The sequence below is a fragment of the Ceratotherium simum genome, chromosome 23 (assembly GCF_057802395.1).
Source record: "Ceratotherium simum simum isolate JZ-2026a chromosome 23, ASM5780239v1, whole genome shotgun sequence".
Classification (NCBI taxonomy): Eukaryota; Metazoa; Chordata; class Mammalia; order Perissodactyla; family Rhinocerotidae; genus Ceratotherium; species Ceratotherium simum.
This window is the reverse complement of record NC_141922.1, coordinates 12,179,215-12,202,699: the sequence shown is the minus strand read 5'-3', so window position 1 is coordinate 12,202,699 and position 23,485 is coordinate 12,179,215. Positions and strand designations below refer to the sequence as shown.

Below are 23,485 nucleotides of genomic sequence, written 5' to 3'. Positions count from 1 at the left end.
AGGACACAGTGGACCTGCCTACAACAGCTCACCCACTCACTGACTTTCTAACTGCTTCTCCAACAGATCAAGTGGGCTTGATCCCACTTTGAGGCTTTTGTACCTGCTGTTCCTTCTGTTTGGGTCACTTTTCTCTCAGGGCCTCTGGGTTGCCTCTTTCTCATCATTTAGGGCTAGTTTTTGGCATCACGTCCTCAAAGCAGCCTTCCCTGGTGACTCCAGTTAAATCAGCATCCTTGACTTCCACATCTTTACCACAATTGTCCTACTTAATTTTCTTTATTGCATCTACCCCTATCTGAAAGTAGATTGTTTATGTATTGGTTTATAGGGATATTATCTATTACCCCCACAGTGAGCTAGCTCTATGAGGGCAAGACTTTTGCCAGGATTACTCAGGAGCCTAGGAAAGCACAGGCACTTTGCAGGTGCTCCACATATACTGGTTGAATGGATGTACAAGGTACTGTGAGAATTACATGAGGCCATTATGTAAGGAGCTTGGTGTTGGGCCTGGCACACGACAAGCACTCAGTAAATGTCAGTTGTATTGATTACTCCATTGTATTGAGTCTCTGTTTACATGTCCCTCTTTCACACTCACTTGTGAGCCTCTCAAGGTCAGGGACTAGGTCTTATTTACCTTTGCTTCCCAATGAACCTCGTACATAAGAGATGATCAATAAATGTTTGTGATCGAAGAGAAACTCAAATCTTGTCTTTGATATAGGGCATTCAAAGACCAATGAAACCATCCTTGTTCTAAAAAAAATTAAACCTCTTTATTAGCATATTTATTTTATATATAAAAGAAATACAAAAAAAGAAACACAAAGAAAATGCTTTTATGGCAAATCGGACTTGTCGGTGCCTTCGGCTTGGGCTCCAGGCTCTGGCCCGCTGGGTGTCAATAAAGTCCGCCGGTTGTAATGGCCCTTGATGATCCCCGTGTTGTTGTTCTCATTGAGTAGCTGCTTCTGCCTTTGCCTGTTGAGGGACTGGACAAGGCCCAGGACAACCGCGGCCAAGGAGTACTGCCCGGGCAGTCTTCTTGGGGGCAGGATGAACGGGTTGGGCTGGACTCTTCCCAGGAGAAAGTACGTTTTGATTTTTCCTTCCTGTTCACTGATGCCCTTGACGTAGATCTCCCCTCTGTAGTCAAAGGCAAAGCCCTGGTCCTTCAGGATGAGATAGGTCTCCTCTGGGACTTGGATCCTGCCACTGACCCCTGTACTATCCATTCGACTTGCCAGGTTCACGGTTTTGCCCCAAATGTCGTACTGCGGTTTCTTAGCGCCGATTACACCAGCTACCACTGAGCCGTGGCTGATACCTGTGAGCAAACCAAAGGAACAAGAGATGAGAGAAGAGGGACATCACTGAGATGGCCGCACCCCTGCCTGGGACAGTGATCATTAAGGGAGTGATGTCTGCGGATGAATTGCAGGGTCCATATCCAGCCTCCGTCACTTATTAGATGTGTGACCTGGGTCAGTTACTTAACCTATGTGGGCCTTGCTTTTCCCATCTGTAAAGTAGAAATAATAAAAGGAGCATGAAATGAGAATATAAGTAAAGCGTTGGTATAGTACCTGACAACCAGTGAGTGCTCAAGAGAAAATTATTATTATTCTCACATGGATGCTGACTTAGTCCATGGGATGGACAGACCACTGGATCAGGAGTCAGGACCCTGGGATCCCCTCCTGCCTCTGCTGTTATAGTGCTCTGAGGGCTTGGGAAGACCTTTTCCTTCTCTGTTTTAGTCCAGGTCCTGAGTATCATTCCTTCGGTCCACGGTGACAGCCCCCTAATGGGTCTCCCTGTCTCCCCACTTGTCCTCCTGCAGACTGTCCTCCACATGGCTGCTGGAGCAGGAGGGCCTTTCTGAAATGCACATCTGATCAACCCACTTCAACACCTGTCACGGCTCCTTTGGCCTATGGGATAAAGCCCATCCTCCCTAGAATCACAATTGAGGGCTCCTCAGAACTGGCTTTTGCCTAACTGGCCAGCCTCATTCATCACCACGCTCTCCCTTACCTCTGCACTGTGTCCATACTGAACTGCTAGAGTTCCCCTAACCTGTCAGTCATTTCCCACCTTTATGCCTTCATCCCTGCCTTTCTCTCTGCTGGGTCTGTTACTTCCTCCCAAGCCCATAGTTTATTTGGCAAATGCTTTTTAAGACAGCTTCAATGCCTCCTCCTTTAGGAAACATAGACGACTCTTCTAGGAATGACAGCATTTCACTAAACATGTTCTTAGTCTCCTTCTAATAGACTAAGACTTTCTCATTCATTCTACAAACATTGACCAGGCACCTACTATGTAGCAGGCACTGTTCCAGGCATTGGGGACACGGTGGGGAAGAAAAGAGACATAGCCCAGGCCCCCATGGGGCTTACCTTCTGCTGTAGAGAGAAAGAAAATACTAGAAAATGTAATATAATATCAATGAGTAATAAATGCTATAAAGAAAAACCAGTCAGGTTAAAGGGATAGAGAAATATGGTAGGAGGAACATTTTGGAGCAGGGTGGTTAGGAAAGGCCTTTCTGAGCAGAGATCTGAAGAAAGTGATGATACAAGCGTAGATATCTGGGTTAGATCATTGTAGGCAGAGGGAAGAGCAAGGCACACACACACACACACACACACACACACACACACACACACACACCCAAGATATAATTGACTGTGAAATTTGAGAAATAGACCTCTCAGAAAGCGTGGAGTCACAATGATGGATAGCTCTTTAAAATTTGCAGAGCACTTTTATAGCCATTATGCCATTTGCCTCTCACGTTGCTACTATGCTGTAGGCAGGGGAGGTACTGACATAATGCACAGTTTACACACGAGGAAATTGACATTCAGAGGCTTAAATGACAAAGGCATAGAGTGGTTACAGCTGACCCAAAACACAAATTGAGATGCCCAATCCAGTTGGGAAAATAATTTTCTAACCTCTGAACTATGCCAGCTGTATAATATATCACACCAAGGGTTGGACTTGACCCCAGCGACATTTCCTGAATTTACATAGAATACCCCTTTGTTCAGAGTTAAAGTTCTCCTTTTTATTCCAGGTTCAATTGTGTAGTCAATGATTTCGGAAAGGACACATAGAATCGATGGAAGACATGAGGACAAGCCCTGAACATTCCATCCATAGATCAAAAACATAAACTATAACTTCTCTTATTCCAATGAACAAAGGCGGTGGCATTCCTTAGATCTGACAAGTCAGATACTGGTATTTCTTGACCCTTTTTTCTTGAAAGCTGCTAAGGGAGAACCAAATAAAGTAAAATGACATGCCAGCCGGAGGAGATCTAAACTATGGGGACTGCAGCGAAAGTTGTCTTAGACTGTACCCTGGCAGCCAGAATGTCGTTAGTCTCACGGAGCTGCTGCCAGCTAGTTACCCCTCTTCTCTGAGATTACCCATCTCTAAAATGGGAATGTGGACCCGGGCAGGGGCTTTCAGACAGTGCTTTAGGAGGCTCTCCAGGCTCAGCAGAGATGCTGAAGAAATTGGCAAACTATAGAAATGATAAAAGATTAAACCACTATTATTCACATTGCTATGATTGCTGTTGTGTTGTTGCTTTGCACAAAAGTGTCTCTGAACTCAAGGGAAGGGTGAGCTGTGTGGCTGACTGAAGAGCTATAAGGCTATCTGCCTGTCCCTGCTCAACACAGGATCTGACATCCTCAGGAGTAGAATCCTGCTTTTGCCTTAAGGCATTTTCCAGAAGAACCAGAGAGCAATACAAGGACCGCCAGCATGGGTGACGCAGAAGTCAGAATGCAATGATTCATTAGCTGGCTACCTCTCTAAGCAGGGCCTTGGGTGGGTGGGATACTGGATAAGTAGGTTGGAAGAGAGGTTGCTATGGGCTAGTATTTGCTTTGTATTTCTGCACACAGGCCAGTATCCTTCCATTGCTTCCAGCCTCTTGAGTGAGAGGAAGCCAGAGAGGCCTGAGCTGACCCTGTCCCTGTCCTCGGCAAGGTTACAGTAAGCCTGCTGCATTTTGCAGGAAAAAGCTTCCCTGGCTTGATGCCCAGGGCATGGGAGGGCCTGATGGAGCAAGGCCAGCCAGCTCTGCGGGGCCCCCACTTGCCACACTTCCAGCCATTACTCACCAATCCGGAGTTCGAAATTGTTGAACGAATGCTTATTGATCTCCTGTATGCTTTCGGTCAGGGCGAGAGAGAAGTCGGCCAGGGCACACAAATGGCCCCACTTATCTTCACATTGCTGGAGCAAAGGTGAGAGCAGAAGTCATTCAATGTGGCAAACAGGAACATTTCTGCAGCAGGGGCTTGCTCTATGTCCTAACCCCGCCTGCACGTCCCTCAGACGAAAATAATCAACTGTGTGAGCCCCTGTGCACTCAAGTCTTCGGTGTTTCAGAAACATGGGACAACAGGAGATTTGCTTAAATGAGTATAGTGTGTGTGGCTCATCATCTTCCTTTCTCCACACCTACCCTTGTCTATTCAGGTTGACACATCATGAATTCCTGAGAATGCTCACTCGTGTGTGTGTGTGTGTGTGTGTGTACGTGCTCCTATGTTCGTATGTGCAGTGTTTCCAATCTAGGAACCATGTCTATTTCCTTTGAAGTACCCATAGTGTCTGTTTCAAGGTCGTTTCACATAGACATTTGCTTACAAAACTCCTGAGGGAAGTGCAGAGTAAGCCTCTGTCCCTCTCTGAACCTCGGTTTCCTCATCTATAAAATGGAAGTAAGCATAATTGCCCTGCCTCCCTCACAGGGATTGGATGAGATTGTACATGTGAAAGAACTTTGTGCCCCAACAGTTTGCAAACAGTTTCATGAAAGGGCCAGATAGCAAATATTTTAGGCTTTGTGGGCCATATGGTCTTTGTCACGACTACTCAGCACTGCCTTTTTAGCTAGAAAGGAGCCATAGACAAAATATAAATGAGTGACTGCGGCTGTGTTCCAATAAAATTTTATTTTCAAAAACAGGTGGTGGGCCAGATTTGGCCTTCAGGCTGTCCCTGTGGGCCCCTGCTGTAGAGTGCCATGCACATGTAGCCAATGACTAGCATGAGTTTCTTCCCAGATAGTTACTCTTGGAATATTTTTGGGGTTTTGGTTGGAAAGAAAGTGAAGGAGGGATGAGAAGAAGAATGAACATTCCTTCTCTCCAGTAACTTAGACTCATATCCATGTGGCATTAATTGAGGACCTACTAGGTACAAAGCTTTGAGTGGGGAGCAAGACATTATCTTAGGTAATTCATCCACTAACTCTGGAAGGTAGATGCTAGTGTTTCCACTTAACACTAGTGCCTGGCACAGAGTCAACACTCAAAAGAGCAGGAGCTATTGCTATCATTACATACTACTTTTGGAGAAGAAAACAAAAGTAAGCATAAGAAAACAAGCGAGTATCAGGGGTTTAGTGACACATGACTAAATCCTAATCAGGGTATTTCTTGACTCTGATTTTGTTCGTCAAGTGAACAGTGAGGTTCAGAATGAAGCTAGAGGATTCTCAATCATAAAGAAGGATTGTTTCATTGAGTAGACTCTACTTACCTTGGGGGCAAAGGTACATCACACAACTAGAATATCCAGTTCATCAGATTATCTCCCTACCAGTCCCCAAGCTGGCTGGTGATGGTGGCCTCACCTTCTTCAGCACCATGACAACAGTAAGGCCCCTGCCATAGGTTTTGGTTGAGTCCAAAGAATTCCTTTACCTGTTTTTCAGGTGACAGGCCTGACACGGCCATGTAGGTGCTGCCAATGGTCTTAATCTTTTCAATATCTTGAAACCGGTCTTCACCAAGCAGCTGAAACAGATCCAGGCAGTGGTGTTAGTCCTGGTGTTTATTCTTCCAGTAGGCTAGGGTCCCCCAAACAGGCCCCTGGCTCACACTGAGAATCTACTTCTGACTGGTTTAGCATTCTTGAGGTAGCTACTTTTCCTTCTGAGAATTATGCATTCAGGCAGTCAACATATATTTATTGAGTACCTGCTAAGTGCCAGTCACTGGGATGAGTGTGACAGATACTCTTTAAGGAGCAGGTCTGTTTCCTCGAATCTTTGAAACAAACAAAGTTATTTTACTAGTTTAAAGAAGAAATCACAAATGTTCCCCAATCCACCAAAAAATCCTTTTGGCTTTACTTATGACATGTATGTAGAGTCTTAGCACTTCCCTGCCAGAACCCTGGTCGAAGCCACCTTACACCTGGTTATTATATCACACTCACCCACCTGCTCCTGCCCTTACCCCCCACCCCCAGCATGGCAGCCAGAGTGATCCCATTCACATGTAAGTAAGACCACTTCCCTGCTCTGTGTAAAACCCTTCTGTGGCTTCCCATTCTACTCAGGGTCAAAGCCAGAGTCTTCACTGTGACCTCTGAGACCCTCCATGCCCTGTCCCCTTCTCTCCCTCTGCTCCAGCCACACTGAACTTCTTGCTGATCCTAACAAGCCAGGCTGATTCTGCCTCTGCATTTGCTGTTCCCCTGTTGGGATGCCTAGCACAGTAGGGATGAACGGATGATTGAAAGGAAGAGTGGGTACCACCCTTGACATTTCCTTCATCCTTGCCTGCAGTTGGGATTTTAATGCTAAGAAAGAGAAACCTTTGTCTAAACTGTGGTAAGCATAATAATGCTCTCCCCACTCCTCCCCAAAAGATGCCCATGTCCTAATCCTTGGAACCTCTGTATATGTTACCCTACATAGCAAAAGGGACTTTGCAGATTAAGTTAATGATCTTGAGATGGGGAGATTTTCTGGATTATGTGGGTGGGATCAATGTAATTACAATGGTCCTTATAAGTGAAAGAGGGAGCCAGGAGACAGAAAAGATATGATGGCAAAAGCAGAGGTCAGAGTGATGTTATTGCTGGCTTTAAAGATAGAGGAAGGGGCCACAAGCCAAGGAATGCAGGTGGCCTTTAAAAGCTGGAAAAGGCAAAGGAACAGATTCTCCCTTAGCTCCTCCAGAAGGAACACAGCCCTACTGACAACTTGATTTAGCCCTGTGAGATCCCTTTTGGACTTCTGACCTCCAAACTGTAAGATAATAAATTTCTGTTGTTTCAGACCACTAAATTTGTGGTAATTTGTTGCAGCAGCAGTAGAAAGCTAATACAGCAATGATTCATTGAGCGTCTATGATGTGTGATGAACAAGACACATGAGTTCCCAGCCACCACGAAGCTAACAGCCCAGGTAGGGGGTCAGATGTTAGGTAAATAACCACAGAAAACACACTCTAGTTCAACTTCAGTAAAGTTTATGATGGAAATATACGGGGTGTAGGAATGAGGAGGATGGACCATTTTGATAAAATCTGGAGAATCTGGGAATGCTTCCCTGAGAAAGTGATTTCTAACTTCAGCTCTAAAGAGGGAGGAGGGGTTTTCCAGTAGTGGGTGTATGTGCTTTGTGTGTTGGGAGGCTGGGGGCGCGAAAAGATTGGGAGAAGCATCCAGACAGAGGGGACAGCATGAATGAAGCCCCCAGGTTGGGGAGGACACATGATAGGTTTAGAGAATTAAGAAGAGGCCTGCTGTAATTTTCCCTCTTAACAAAGTCTTCGTAGACACCACTTTTCTTTCTACTTGTCTCCTTCCTTTTGCCATAAAACTTCTCAAAGAGTAGCCTCTATTCACTGCCTCCAGTTTCTTCTTCCCCATTCTTTTCTAAACTCACTGCGGACCAGCTTCACCCCACCCCTTATGCCCCTGAGATGGCTCTTGTCTGGGCCACCAATGACCTCCCCATTCCCGTCCACTGGCCAGTCCTCAGGCCTCACCTTTCTTGGCCCATCAGCAGCATTTGACCCAGTTGACTGTGCCCAGTTGATTGTGACAACTTTTCCCACCTGTTTCTGCCCACTCATGGTTTTCCTTCCACTTCATTGCAACTCTTCACCAGTCTCCTTTGCTAGTTCCTTCTTATCTTTTCTATCTCACAATGTAGGTGGCCCCAGGGCTCAGGATACACCTAAACTCACTCCCTTGCATCTTATCATGTCTCATGGCTTTCAACACAATCTCTTTGCTGAAGACTCCCCAACATCTGTGTCCTCCCTTGACCTTCAGACTCATCTACACAGTCGCTAAGCAACAACCCCATTACAGGTCTAACAGGCATCTCCAATCTGCCTTTCCCAAAGCTATGTCCTTGGTCCTTTCTACCCACCTGCCTTCTTGATTAATGGTGTCTCCATCTTCCCAGTTGTTCTGGATAAAAACCTCATAATCCATATCTAATCTGTCAGAAGATCCTTAGTTCCACTTCAAAGATATCCAGATTCTGACTCTGTCTCACTACCTCCACTGCACAGGTCACACCTCCATAAAGCCAGCCCAGAGTGGAGGCACTAGGTTCAAAACTTAAACTTCTCTGGCTCCAAAGTCTAAATTCTAGCCTCTTTTTTACCTGTGTTGGCAGGTATTTAGATGTAACTTCTGGTTCTCCAAATCTCTGCCTCCCTTTAAGATTGTACTATCCTCAGGGGCTCATGCTGTCCTGGAGGTGGGCAGACAGATGGGCCAGACCAGGAGGACGTGGTGGGTTTTCTATACACATCTTGCCATAGGCATCCTTTCAAAATTAATCAGGAGCTGAGAAAACTTGGAAAATTCCAGCTGGAGAGAAACTCTTCTGGGAAACATGGAAAACACAGGTAGGTGCTTTTGTGATCTGCTTTGGTGTGTATGTGTGTGTGTAGACTGATTCGCAGCAGAGGCAGCCTTTGTTCATTATTTTTCATCTCTTGAGCTAAAGTGAAGCCACTGTTCTGCCCTGGCTGAGATTCCGCAAATTGCGCCCAGGGCAGAAAGGGGCTGGTGCACCCTGCACATCCTCAGGCTGGGACCATGTCTGACATTTGCCCTCAGACACCACTAAGCAGGTTTGGTCTCTTAGCGGCCCTTCGGCTGTTAGTATTTTAGCTTGGAGATCTTGGCATGCCTTTGGTTGCCCAGCTCCTTCCCTCTGCCTCGTTGCAGCTGCATTTCCCCAGCTGTCTTCAGGGAAGGAGAACTCTTCCTTCCTCTCTTCTCTTTGGAACTACTTGGCCCAGGGCTAATTTCAGGCCCAGGCAAAGCTGTCTTTGTTTCAGAAGTCAATTAGGAGGCAGCAAGTGGCTTCATTATTTCATTTAATATCCATGCAGCAAATTTATCTACTATATTGCTAAAAGTGTCTGGGGCATAATGTGGTTCCTAATCAGCCCCTTTATTAATTCACTAGTCTGCATGGAGCGCTGAGATGTGAGATGGCTCCTCAGCCTTCACCCAGGCAGAGGCTGTGGGGCAAGGAGCCCTAGCACGGGGTTATTGCAAACTGAGTCTTGGGGCATGCGCTCTGTGCAATGTTCAGCTTTCCTCTGAGCCAAGACTGAATTTTGCATGCTCTCAAGTTCCTGTGGTAATTAGATCAGCAAAATAGAGCAGCATCGTTACTAAAGTGAGCGCCAGAGTGTCTGGCTGGAGCTTAGCCAGCGCAGAATCTAGAGGATATCTCTTGACCCAACAAAAGAAGGCATGTCTGGATGACCCACGGACTCGTGTGGCAAAGCTGACAGTGCTTGAGGTTGGCAAGCCAGGGAACGTTTTTTTCCTGTTGACTACATTCTCTTCCTCCTTCTTCCTCCTCTGCCCCTTCTCTTCTACTTCCTCCTCTTTCCATTTCTTCTTTTCCTTCCTCCTTCTCATCTCTGCTTCTCCTCTCTCTCTACTTTTACCTTCTCCCCATCTCCTCCTCCTCCTTCTCCTCCTCTTCCTCCTCCTCCTCCTGGTCTAAAGCCCAGCCTCCTGGACCAATCCCCTCTCCCAACCTCTCCCACTTCCCTCTGCAAATACCCATCTATACTACTAGGGGCGCTGTCTATTTTTTTGGATGACTCGAGGATGTCTACAATTTGGGGCACCAAGATGTAAATTTAGTTCAAATTTATTTATTACAATTTAAACACATGCTAGTGAGCACTCTTGGGAGATGGGGTGCTATAGAGCTTAAAATAAAACAAACCCTGATGTCTCAACCTTCAGACAGATTAGTATTAATAGAGTTATTTTTATGTTTTTATTTGAAACTGTGTTTGCATTGCGCAAGTCCATCTTCACCTTACTATTTGCAGGCTGGTTTCTGTCCCCCCAGTAATTAATTAATTGATCAGTTGATTGCTTAATTCCTTTAGTAAATACTTAGCAAGCACAGTGCTAGGCCCTGGGGACTTAGGGTACATAAGAGTATAATTTCTATCTTCATGAGCTTATGGCCTAGCACAGAGAACAGGAATAAAGGTGCCATTACCATGGAATTGCCTTCCGCTCCTCACATCACAAGGCCCTCTGTAGGAGTCCACTTACCACTAACTCCTTGTATAAAGGCAACTCATAGTCACCCTATCTCTCCCCGGACTATGCAGACATGCGAGGCAAGAAGTGATTGTGTCTTACTTATCTTGACCCCCACCCCCATCCCTAGGACAACTAAAACGGCCATCACTGAGTTAATGACTATAAAACCATGAAATGTCAGCTAAGTGACAAACAGTGCAACACCATGATTAAGAACCAAACAGTATGGGGGCCGGCCTGGTGACGTAGCGGTTAAGTTCACCCACTCTGCTTCGGCAGCCCAGGGCTTGCAGGTTTGGATCCTGGGCGTGCACCGACACACCACTTGTCAAGCCGTGCTGCAGCGGCATCCCATACAAAGTAGAGGAAGATGGGCACGGATGTTAGCCCAGGGCCAATCTTCCTCAGCAAAAAGAGGAGGATTGGCAACGGATGTTAGCTCAGGGCTAATCTTCCTCACACACACGCACATAAAACACAGAAAACCAAACAGTATGGCGGACCTGGGTTCAAATCTTGACAGCGCCACTTAGTGGTGGCAAAGCCTGGGTACTCTTGGCATCTCTGAGCCTCAGTTTGGCTTATTTATAAAATGAAGGAACTCCTATTCTGTGGGTTTGGTGTGAGGGATAAATAACAACTAAATGTTATAAATTGAGAATGCTTCACGTTGGTGGCAACACATGGTAAACACCTATATTAATAAGAATGGGTTTCTGCCCCTGAACTGAGCGGCTAGGAGGGGAGGCAGATCTGTACACCGAAGGGTTTCAGGCACTATGGTGGGAGGTTTTTTGGAATATAAGTTATTCATCAAAAAGGGAGTGACAACATTTACCTGGGTAGAGGGGGGATTAGAAGAGGTGTCACAAGTAGAAATGATATTTGAATTGACTGTTAAATAAGTATTAGGTTTTCTGCTGGCCATGGACTCGAGGGAGAAAGGATGGGTATGGTGAGGATGGCATAATTTTTGGGCAGAAGGAGCAGTGTGTGGATTAGCCAGGTGGACTTGATGGCCTGTAAGTAGCTAGATGGTGCTGGATGGTGGGCCAGGTGGCATGCAGTGGGAGGGAAGGCTGGAGAGGTTACAGGGACAGTAAGTGCAGAGCCTCTGGTGAGCTTGTGAGGAGTTGGCAAAGGGGAGCCACTGATGGGTTTTAGGTTTCAAAGGGATGTGACAGACTATTTCTGCTTTTGGTGGTTGCTGATGGCGAGATGCAGGAGGGAGAGCAGTTAGGAGATGATTGCAGTCGTCCAGGTGAGAAATAAAATGGCCTAAATCAAGACAAGGGCAACACTGATGGTGAGAAAGGGGCAGATCTGAGAGCCACTAAGAGGGAATCCACAGGACTCAGTGGGCAAACGGAATGTGGGGATGGAGGCAGAGGACGTTGTTCAGGGCAATGTAGTAAACGCCGTTGGTGTCCCACCAAGATCTCCTTTATGGGGCCATCCTCAAGAACGCCATGAGGGCTGCACGCTGACAATGCATTTCTGTACCCTTTTGGAGAACTGCCCTGGAGCCTCCTTGCTGGAAATGCCTGGAAGGTTATGCACCTCCACCGGGGCAGCCCACAGCCAAAGGCTGACCAGTACAGGTGTACAAAAGCCTGGTCCCCTTGCGTCAATGTGAGACAGCTCCATGGAACCACTTCTGCTCCTGAGCTCCCCAGGGGGAAGCAGGATGAAGCCAGACTTCAGCTGAACCCACATCCTTGGTTGGCTTCTTCCCTTGCATTCCCTCAATTAATCACTTACTTCCCAACTCAGGCCTAGGCAGGTGATGGGCACTGGTGTCCTACTGCAAGGTGGGGGGTGGGGAGGAGAATGCCCCCTCCTGCCAAGTCTATTCATGTAAGTGAAGTGCAGCATGAGTATTTTGTCTCCCATATTATGTGTTCTTTAAACTCATGGAGCCTGGAAGAAGAAAGTACTATCTGGAGTATGTTTATACTTGTGTTTAGGTCTCTGACCAAAAGCTGATTGACGGCTTTATCTTTGGCACTGTGATCAGATGGAGAAATGTGCCCATCAGTGCCCAGTCTCTGTGATGCTAGTGCCTGAGGAGCAGTGGCCTCCGATCAAGACCTGCTTTTGCCATTTGCTAGTTGTGCGACATTGGGTTAAATTACTTAGCCTCTCTGAGGCTTCTGTTCTTGATCTCCCAAATAAAGAAACAATAGCATTTATCTCATGTGATAATTGTGATAATTAAATTAGATAATACATGTTTGTATTTATAATGCAGCCTGGAATTCTGTAAGTGCAAAAAATGGTTATTGCTACAATGAACAACATGACGCTATGACAACAGTGATGCCCATATGCGACTGCAAGTTTCTAAGGCTTCGCTTTACCTCATCAAAGTCAGCAATGATCTCATTCAGGAGGCGCAGGCATTCCACTCCTTGGTTGTTCATTTCGGTCTGAGAGTAAAAGTCTGCAAACCCTGGGATGGAGGCGAACATCACCCCGACGGCATCATAGGATTGAGAATACAGCTCCTGGGCAGAGAGACACACAGAGAGAGCCAGAAAGAGTTATCAGAGGTGAGGTCCTGCAATGATGCTACCTGTGCGTTCATGCACCTGCACACATGCACAGACACAGAGAGGACAGAGAATGGGGCTCAGACACCGTCACGTCAAGAGCGTAAGCACGGCACCATCACCATGTGGAGGGGGACCATCGAAAATTCATGGTCTCCAGCCTCAGCTGGCCTCAGAGTTCTGACTGCCCATCTTTTTGTCCTTGGTTAGCTTCCTTTTCTGTTCTCCTGAGTGGTTAGTCCAAACCCTCACCACTCTCCTTAACTTCACCCTCCACTCAATTCCTCTCGGTAGATGATCTTATCTCTTACTTCACTGAGAAAACTGAGGCTCCTGGCAGTGACCTACCTCTGTTCCAATACTCATACACTTGTCTACACTCATATATATTTTCATCTCTTTCGCTTCAACTCCAGAGGATTCATTTTTCCTTCTGCCGAAGGTCAACACTTCTATCTGATCTCTTGACCCCTTTCTAACTTCTTCAGCAACTTCTTCCCACAGTGATCCTTTTCTTTATTATTTCTTTTCCTCTCCTCCTCCTCCACCCCTACCTCCTCCTTTAAGTGTCTCCTCTAAGGAAAAGCACAACAGGCCTTGGATCCTGAAGACGCTTGTGACCACCGACCAGTCTTTCTTCATCTTCGTCCAAACTTCTCAAACTAGGTTTCTCCACTGCCTGTTCCTACCCTTTCAATGTTCATTCACATCTCAGGCTGAGATGAAATCATTCTGGAACAGGTCAGACTGCCAGCCAAAGTGGAAAAATTCCTACATAATTATCAATTCATATCTTTCTGCAGTTGATACCTCTGCAGATGGGTGTAGTGATCTCTCCCAAGACCTTGAGTCTCCTGACTTTCTATGCTTCCGTGACACCATATTTGTTTTCCTTATGCCAGGCTCCTTAAAGGATACATTTTTTTTGCCTTATCTTCCACCTTAAATGTTGGTGACTGCTATGGTTCTATTCTTGACCCACTGCATGGTTCACAGTTTACATACTTACCTGGGTCATCTTGTTCGCTCTCAGACTTTCACCAACATCCATATGTGACAGTCTCTAAATTCCTATCTCCGAGTCAGTTCTCTTTCTGGGCTTCAAGCTTCTGTCTCTCAAGCTGGGTTGCCCTCCCTCTCCTCAAATTATAAATACTGCACCTGAGTGCATCTTCTCTCCACCAAACCCTGTTCCTGCTCCTTCATTCTCTGACTCAATTGGTGGCACCAGTGTCGCTAAGTCATCAAAGTTAGAGATCCTCAGAGTCATCCTTAACTCCTTCTTCCCCATCATGTCCAGATTCAATAAACCGCCAGGTCCTGCTGGGTTTCTTTTTGTCTCCTAAATATTTTTTCTAACCCTCCCACCATTGAGATTTATCAGGCCCTTCCCGTTTTCCTCCTTGACCACTAATGTGAGAGCCTCCTCCTGGGTTCCCCAGCTCCAGTCTCGTCCCATCCAAAGGCATGTTCCATGTAGCAGCCAGAGCGAGCTTTTAAAGACACAATATTGGCCATGCCTCTCCCATATTTAAAACTCTCCAACAGCCCCCCATTGCCCTCAGGGTAAAGCTCGAACACGGGAGCATGGCATATATTCATATATTCATGCCCTCGCCTCCACCCATCCCTTCAGCCCCATTGCCTGCAATTCCCTGTGTTGGACCTTGTGTTCCAGAAACACCGAAGCATTTGTACTTCTGTGTACACACTGTAGTGGATGCCGTAGGTGTCCTGCCAGCATTCTCTCACCCAAGGTCCAACTGCATGGAGTTTTCTTCTGGCCACTAGAGGGCACTCTGTCCATGTGAGCAGCCAGCTGAAAGCTCCAGGAAATTAATGCCCCCTCAGGAGCCGCTCTCAACCAGTGACTGATGGCAATTGGTGTATAGTCCCCACATCCTTCACCCCTTGGGCCAGACAACCTTGAGGTATGCTTTCTACACCATTACCCCGAATTCCCAGTGGGATTAAGCTCCAGTTGCCCGAGAGATAACCAGTCTGATAAGGCATCATTTATTGGTTACCTGCCGTTCTCTGCCTTCTTCCCACTCTCCTGCCTACCCATGTTTCCTGGGACCACCTCCAAGCAAATTACTTGCACTGGAATCCTTGTCTCAAGGTCTGCTTCTGGAAGAAGCCAAGCGAAGACACACGCACTCTTCTGTTTCACATGTCAGTGCTTTTATTCTTACTGTCTGTCCCTTGACGGGACATGCCCTTCCTTCCCTGCAAGTAGCCTCCCTAACCAGGCTAATTCTTGTTTTCTGCCTTCATCAACCTTGTAGGTACAGTGTCTTCCATAAACCTTCCCAGACTCACACAGGTCAGCAGGTCAGGAGGCTGAGCTCAGTGCTGTGGCCACACCCTGAACAACTCTGCTATAGTCCCGGCAGCCTGCATTATTGCCTTAATGTCCATCTCTTCCTTTACGTGTGGACTCTGCGAGGGCAGAGACCCCATGCCATTCATCTTAGTGCATTCTAATCATCATCCAATTGGTATTTTTTGGATGCCTGCAATATAATGCTGCCCTATACAGGGTCTGGTGCAAGATAAATGCTCAAAACTGTTTGTTGAGTTAGTGACTCCTTGGCCTTTATAGGAAACATTAAAGCTTACCAAGCACTTTCATATAAACTCAGTGATTTAATCTCTGCAATAATCCTGTGAAGCAGATATGATTATTATCTTCACTTTACAGATAAGGAAAAAGAGACAGAGAGGACTTAAGTCATTGTTTGGGATCACACAGCTAACAGCAGAGGAGTCAGAGTTCAAGGACCTCCAGGGTCTTCCCCATCTGCACACTTGAACTTGCTTACTCTGTCTTCCACGCACTCAGTCTGAGGAAGATGGCATCCCTGATTCATGATCAATCAGTCTCGAGCTTTAAGTGTGGATGAATCGGAATGGATGCCTTTGCTAATCCTTGTCCAAAAGAGCACAGGCAGCTGATGACTGGCTGCATTGGGTTGGGTTGGTGGGGGGAGGACAGATTGCAGCCAAGGAGCGGAGCAAGGGCATCTGGCTTGCTAAGCCGGGCCGTTCACCTTGGCCTTGAACAATGGAGTGATACCACTGGAGGAGCCTGACTCTCTGCTTTATGGGTCAGAGAACCTGCATAAACAAACTTACAGAACTGCATCCTGCAAATGGCTGTGGTTTAGAGAAAAAAATCTCTGTGTACTCTATTACCTTTTGTATTAGTTTGCTCAGGCTGCTGTAAGAAAGTGCAACAGACTGGGTAACTTAAACAACAGAAATCTATTTCTCACAGTTCTGGAAGCTACAAGTCCAAGATCAAGGTGTTGGCAGTGTTGGTTTCTTCTGAGCCACTCTCCTTGGCTTGTAGATGGTCATCTTCTCCTTGTGTCTCCACGTAGTTTTTCCTGTGTGTGTGTCTGTGTCCTTATTTCCTCTTCCCATAAGGACACCAGTCATATTGGATTAGGGCCCACCTTAAGGACCTCATTTTAACTTAATCATTTCTTTAAAGATCCTACCTCCAAATACAGTTGCATTCTGAGGTCCTGAGGGTTATGACTTCAACATATGAATTGTGGGGGACACAATTCAGCCCATAGCACCTATATGTCTATTTTCTGCTTAAAATAGAGGAAAAAAAGAGAAAACTCTACCGCAGCCCTCTGAAACCCATTCCATAATGATATAGTCATCCAGTCCCCTCCCACTTCAGCTTATGCCTGGTGATACAAATGCCTCTGTGATATAAAATGGCCGGTCACCAGAGGTTTCTTATCAACCATTTGTCTGCTTGAGGGTTCTAATGAATCCTAGCTCCTCCCACACTCTTGTTAGTTTTAGTTCTTAGCCCTTGCCAACAACTGGAACATTCTGATTGCTTAAGTAATAAAGATAGTGCTACTAATGTCAGCTATATCCATTGGGCACTTACTATGTGACAGGCACGACATAGAACACAGCACATGCATCACCTCATTTAATGATCACGACAACCCTGCGAGGTAGATACAGAGAAGATCTATTTTATCTATGGGGAAATTGAGGCACGTGGAGGTTAAGGAATTTACCCGAGACCCGCAGTTGTTAAGAGGTAGACCTGGAATTCACACCCAGGTGGTCTGACTCTAGATCCCATGCTGCTGCTAATAATAATAATAATAATGATGATAGCAATAACCATAACCACAGCCACCACAACAATAATAACAATGACAAGCAGAATGATGCCTAGGAATAAATGTAACTGGAACTAGGAACTGGTTCTGGTACGTCCATTGAATAGATAGTGGATTGGACACTGGGGGTGGGGGGGGCCTACAGCGCATAAATGAAGAGATATGACCTGAGTTCAGGTCTCAACTCTGCTGCACTGTATTGGAGTTTGGAGGGGTGAACGGGGTGGGAAGAGACTCCCCCCTCCTCTCTACCAGATGCTACCTGATAGAGAGAGTGGCTGGGAGGAACTGAACCCTGGGCATTAAGCTTCTGTGCATGACGTATGGCCTTTCTATACTGAACCCGCCATGCACCAGGCTGCACTGGGCCTTCGTGTGTTCTTACCCAATTTAGTTCTCACGTCAACTCAGCAAGGGCAGAATTGTTTCCCCATTAATCAGATGAGGAAATGGACTCAGAGAGGTTGGGTAAGCTGCCCTAAGTCACACAATTAGTTAGTGCCGGAGATGGAATTTGGCTGTGTGGACAGTCCAGCACCTCAAACAGCTGCCCTTGTCTGTGTCCTTTCAATAGGTCTGAAAGCCACAGTGAGCGAGCGGGTTTCCCAGAACTCAGTGATAGCCTGCCTGACACTGACGACCCAGCCCAGCTGGCCTTATCGCCAAGAAAGTTGCTGCCCAGGGCTGGTGAGTGCTATTCTAAGACAAAAGCCCAGCGGGATAGCAGAAGACCAACCCCCATACACAGACCCTCAGGCAATGATGGATTGGACAACGTGGCTTGGATCTGAGGCCAAAATGGGAAGCTCCTGCTCCTTCCCGTGAGAGAGCTGCACTGATCTGACTTAGGTAAGTCAGCAGCAGCAGGGAACCTGGAGAATGGTGGGTCTCCGCCTTCTTGGGGGGCCTGTACTACTGGGCTTGCCACATGGGAGGAGAAAGCTTATTTGTCTTGGGCACAAACAGGTCCCAGAGGAATTAAGACAGACTGAGGTACTCATGAGCCTTTAGCACAGTGCCCGATAACTTTAGTCTCCCCAGTCATATCTGCCACTCTTGTGGGTAACGTGGGGTAGGGGACAGTCAGAGAGGTAGAAACTCACTCCCTAGCACTTCCTGAGGGTGGAGGGTTTCACAGGAAGTTCTTTCCTCAGTGTGTAAGGGCAGGAATGTGGGAACAGAAGAGAGGACGCCCCTGTAGATCTAGCCCCGTGACTTGGGGCAGTGAGGTTAATTCTCTGTGTCAGGGTCCTCAGCTATAGAGGGGGATGCTGAGTCCTGCTCTGCTTTTGCCCCTGGTTTCCCTGAGATGCTTTGCACGACATTGTCCCTTTGCCCCTCTGCACCATGGTCGATGGTGGCTGTGTTTTCTCCTGGTGCCACAGCTCCTGTCAAGTGCCCTGTCCTTCGGCCACGACTGTCATTGGTCCCAGTGACTGCTTTGCCCTTTGTCCCTTCAGGCCTGGGGTGGTAACAGCTTCCCAAGACTGCTGACCCCATGAGGCTTTATCACCCCTTCTTTATCCTTGTTGCTTCAATTAGAAAAGCGGTGGGCACATCCAAATTAAGATAATTTGGGAGGGGTTAATTTACAACAGGCTTAATTAGAAAGATAAGGGCAGCGTGTCGGGGACCCCTAAGAAATCCCTCAGGAACCCAGGGCTAGTGGCAGTAGAGCCACCATCCCCTGGGCTCAAAGGGATGACAGCCCAAGATGAGTGACTTGATTTGACATTGGAGGCAGCACAGCAGTGACCTTGAGAGGAGCTGTCAGCTTCTGTGGAAGGACACAGCAGCCTCAGATGATCCCAAGAGAGGGAACCAAGGAATAAATACCCTGACTTCACTCTCCTTCCCCCTCCCTCTGATCTTCTACCCAGTGCCCCCCATTGACGACCCTCAGTTGGGTGCCGGGGGGGCATGTGAGGTCACTGATGCAGCCGAAGCAGGTCAGCCCCGCCCCCTCTAAGCAAGCAGGGAGCAGGGGGTGAGGAGGTTTGGAGGGGCACATGGAAGATATCTCATCATTCAACTCGCTCCAACCAACTGCTTTGAGTATGCCATCTGTTTCTTGCTATTTTGGGTTCAAAGAAGATAAAAACACAGTAAACTGGGGAGGGATTGATGAATATAGAAAAGCTATTATTGTTTTATTGTCATGCGCCTCTGGTTGGACGTACAGGTTTGGGCTTCGTAGGGGATTTTGAGTATATGCATGCTTCCCCCACCCCCACCCCAGATGCCAATATGCAGACTTGGTCTCCTCTTTGCCCAGGAAACTGTAGTCCAGTCCTTCACCTGCCCACCCCTGTCTGGGTTTCTTATACTAAGTTGAGCCACCTCTCTGCAAGAGAGAAACAATGCCTGAGACCTGTTGGCCTTATTAGGATCCCTTCACGTCATTCAGGTCTCCACTCAAATGTCATCTCCTGGGAGAGAACTTCTGTGACCACCCAATGTAAATGCTACCCTTTCAAGTACTCTAGTCCCTTATTTGGCTTCCTCTGCCCTCACAGAACTTATCACTACAGGGCACTGTGTTATATATTTATTAGTTTTAAAGTCTGTTTCCCATCAAGGTACATGCTTCATATCAGCAAGGACTTTGTCGTTTTTCTTCATTGTTTGAACCCCAGGATCTAGAACAGCACTTGGCACATGGTTGGCCCTCCATAAATACTTGCTGAGTGAATGAATCAGTGGGAGGTGGGGCTGTGATTAGGAAGGAGTAGAAAAAGTAACGATGGCTTCCATTTACCAAAAATCATAACAGCTAACAACTGATGTGGTCCTAAAATGTGCCAAGCAGCACTTAAGCAGTTTATGTGTAATAACTTATGGAAATGTTGCAACAATCGGATAGATGTGGGAAGTATCGTTACCTTGTAGATGAGGAAAATGAGGCCCAGAGAGGTTCATCCCTTGCTCATAGTCACAGAGGCAGTTAGAGGAGGAGACAGGACTGAATCCAGGGCATCGGGCTTCCAGTGCTCCATAGGGCTTTTCTATACTGAGCCCGCCTTGCACCAGGCTGCATTGGGCGCTTCATGTGTTCTTACCCAATTTAGTCCTCACAGCAACTGAGCAAGGGCAGTATTATTTCCTCATTAATTGGATGAGGAAATGGACTCAGAGAGGTTGGGTAAGCTGCCCTAGGTCACACAGCTAGTTAGTGGCAGCGATGGCATTCGTGCTGTGCGGACTGTCCAGCATTTCAGACAGCTGCCCTTGCCCGTGTCCTTTGAGCAGGACTTAATAAAGCCAGGATGAGCAAGCAGGTTTCCTGGGACTCAGCGATAGCCTGCCTGACACTGATGACCCACTGATGGCCTTATCTGCAAGAAAGTCACCACCCACGAGTGGTGAGTGCTATTCCAAGCCAAAAGTCCAGTGGAAGGGCAGAAGCTGCCAGAACCTCCGTGGAGGTGACACAGCCAGAACAGACCCGGACAGGATGTTGTGGGGGGCGAGGCTCTGTCCTCCGCCCTGTTTGGATGGTTTGAGTCATCGCTTGTCGCTGCTCTCCCTTCTCTCCTACCCATGCCCTAAGGGCAAGGTGGAGGAGAAAAAACACAAAATTTGGTTTTGAATCTACACATATGGGCATACCTCGGAGATATTGCGGGTTTGGTTCCAGATTACTACAATAAAGCGAATGTGGCAATAAAGCAAGTCACATGAATTTTTGATTTCAGAGTGCATATAACAGTTCTGTTTACACTATACTGTAGTCTATCAAGTGTGCAATAGCTTTATCTCTAAAAAAAACAGTGTACATACCTTAAGTAAGAATACTTTATTGCTAAAAATTGCTAACCATCACCTGAGCCTTCAGAGAGTCATAATCTTTGCTGGTGGAGGGTCCTGTAAAAAATGCAGTATCTGTGAAGCGCAATAAAACGAAACATGCTTGTACCTGGGTTTGAATTTGAGCTCACTACTCACTAGCTTTGTGACCTTGGGCAAGTTCCTTTACTTCTCTGAGCCTCTGTTTCTTCATCTACAAAATGGGGATAATCATTATTACCTCCCTATTGCTCACATCCGTGAGCACGGCTGTGGCCCCATGGGAGCTGGCCCTGAATCAGATTTTCAGAGGTTTGTATCACAGCTCAGATTTGTAGCAAGAGCAGAAGCTAAAAATACCTCTTACAGTGACAGAGCATGAAAGTGGGAGTTCTTGCAGCCACAGCAGTCCTGCCTCTGCCTCTGTCACCCCGTCACGTATGACACTACTCTGTCTTTCTCTCTGTCTCTCTCTCTCTCCTATACACACACACACACCAACACCAAACTTTTCCACACATACATCCATATTTACATACATATCCCAATTCTTCCAAATACCTACACAGTGTAAGCCCTGCCTCACAGAGACCATCACGCACGCGCGCGCGCGCACACACACACACACACACAAACACCCTGATCTTGCCAAACTCCCAGGGGCAGCATGATAAGGGTCACATGGCACAGAGGGAAGAAATCCAAGGGACCAGATTTGAGTGGTAGCTTCACTTACAGAAAGCGAGGCGTGTCATGGACCTCTCTGAGCCCCAGTTTCTTAATAGCGTGGGGTTAACAGAACTCTCCTCTGAAGGTTGTGAATAGAAAGAAAGATCCTTTTCATCAATTGCCTTCCCCAGTACCTGGCACACAGTACGTGTTCAGTAAATGGTATTTCATCATAATGCAAAAATTCTCTAGGCAATGTAAAAACTTTCTGTGTTTAAGCCTAGTCAAGTGTGAACTGTTTAAATATTTATAAAACCCCAAATAAGCATGATGAGACATTTTATTGAAAATGTCTTATACATACGATTAAGGCTGAACCTGCCATTTATTTTGCTCAGTGGGGGTTTGGCCTGGATCACAGCTAATGACCTGGCGTCTCGGCATCTCTGGTTGGTCTCCTTCCTTTCAGAATGAAGTCAGTATGCCTTTGCTCTTCCCACCAGTCCCGAACACCTCATTGTCTTGGTGTCTTGATTGAAAAGCAGCTTTCCTTTCATTTGTCTCTGGGTTTTCGCTCTGAGGGTTCCAGTGTTTCAGCCTCTCCTTCTGGTGGTCATGGTTGATGCACATCAATATTCTCTCTCCTGTCTTGGCTTCCTCAAGCAGCTCTTGCAACAAAGCCCCCAACCTTAGGGAGCCTTGAGGAAACCAGGTCTGAGCCCAGTTCCAGAGAACTCCATCTGTTGAGGAGGGTGGGGTGGTGCCTTGATCTGCATCCGAGAGACCCTCAAGGGCCTGAGAACATCAAGAGCTGATTATTCAGCTGCAGATTAGTTATCCTCTTGGCTTTTCTTCCATTGGCCTTTCTATGGTGGCTTGGATGGGAAATGGACCCCCTGGGTCTCTCTGGGTTCTATCCTAAGGCGAAGGTCACAAACCCAAATGCCTTTAGGGGACCAAAAGGTAACATAGTGACAAGATATGATGGATACATTGGAGACCCCATTCCATGCCTAAAGGCATCAAATCCACAAATTAAAACAAATAATCCAACCAACCAACCAACCAACCAACCAACCAGCCAACTATTGTCCCAGGCCCCACTGGCTCACTGGTCAGATTTGTCACAGAGTCAGCCAGTTTGTGACCTTTGTTCCAAGGGATTTTCACCTCCTGTTTAGCTCAGTTTGAAAATCAATATTGGAAGGGTTGTCTTAGCACAGCTTCCCAGACAACTCACATTGCCTCTGTAGCATCCTTGTCAAGGGCTCGCCTCTCCCTAATGAATGCTTCAGCCTGTAGCATCCTTGTCAAGGGCTCACCTCTCCCTAATGAATGCTTCAGCAAGGGACCTCACTGCTCCAATTCATCCAAAAACCTTTAAGGAACACGGTCACAGGGCAGGCATAGCAGGCCCCGAGGATCAGTGGTGACCAAGGTTGGTGCAGTCCCTGCCCTTGTGGCACTCACAGTCTTGGGGGGATGAGACAGCCTGATGGCTCCATCCTCACAAGGCTCCTCCTAACACAGAGCCCAGGTTTGTCCCCTGTAGACTGTCCCTGACCCCAGGTCTGCCCTCCGGAGTCTCACAGAGTAAGGCCAGTCCCTCCCATGTGACGGCCCCTTGGGCATTTAAAGGCATCTTTCAGTTCCCTCTTGAGTTACCTCTTTCTAGGTGGTTAGAGTCTGAGTCAAATGGTTTGATTTTTTTCATTTCTCACCTCTCACCTCCACTCCTTTATCAAGGCCTATTGATTCCACCTCCAAAAGGTACCTGGAATTCATCTACTTCTCTCTATCTCCACTGCTACCATCCTAGGCCTCCTTGCCAGGGCCTTACTTGGGCTATTTTAGGGTCTCCTAACTGGCTTCCAGTCTTGCGACTCTTCTCTCCACTCTCTACCAGCAGCCAATCAGATTAGGTTACGCTTA

The 23,485-nt window shown here is 47.0% G+C and overlaps 1 protein-coding gene across 1 annotated transcript in view; it reads right to left on the bottom strand.

Moving 5' to 3' along the window:
- Window positions 1–845: 845 nt before the first annotated feature.
- The window catches only part of ADCY8 (adenylate cyclase 8), a 226,922-nt gene continuing 204,282 nt past the window's right edge, over window positions 846–23,485 (bottom strand). The window contains exons 15-18 of the mRNA XM_004431063.2: window positions 12,744–12,890; window positions 5,748–5,840; window positions 4,155–4,269; window positions 846–1,333 (exon numbers count right to left, since the gene is read on the bottom strand). Of these exons, the coding sequence (XP_004431120.1) occupies window positions 846–1,333; window positions 4,155–4,269; window positions 5,748–5,840; window positions 12,744–12,890 (843 nt within the window). The remainder of the gene's footprint in view (window positions 1,334–4,154; window positions 4,270–5,747; window positions 5,841–12,743; window positions 12,891–23,485) is intronic.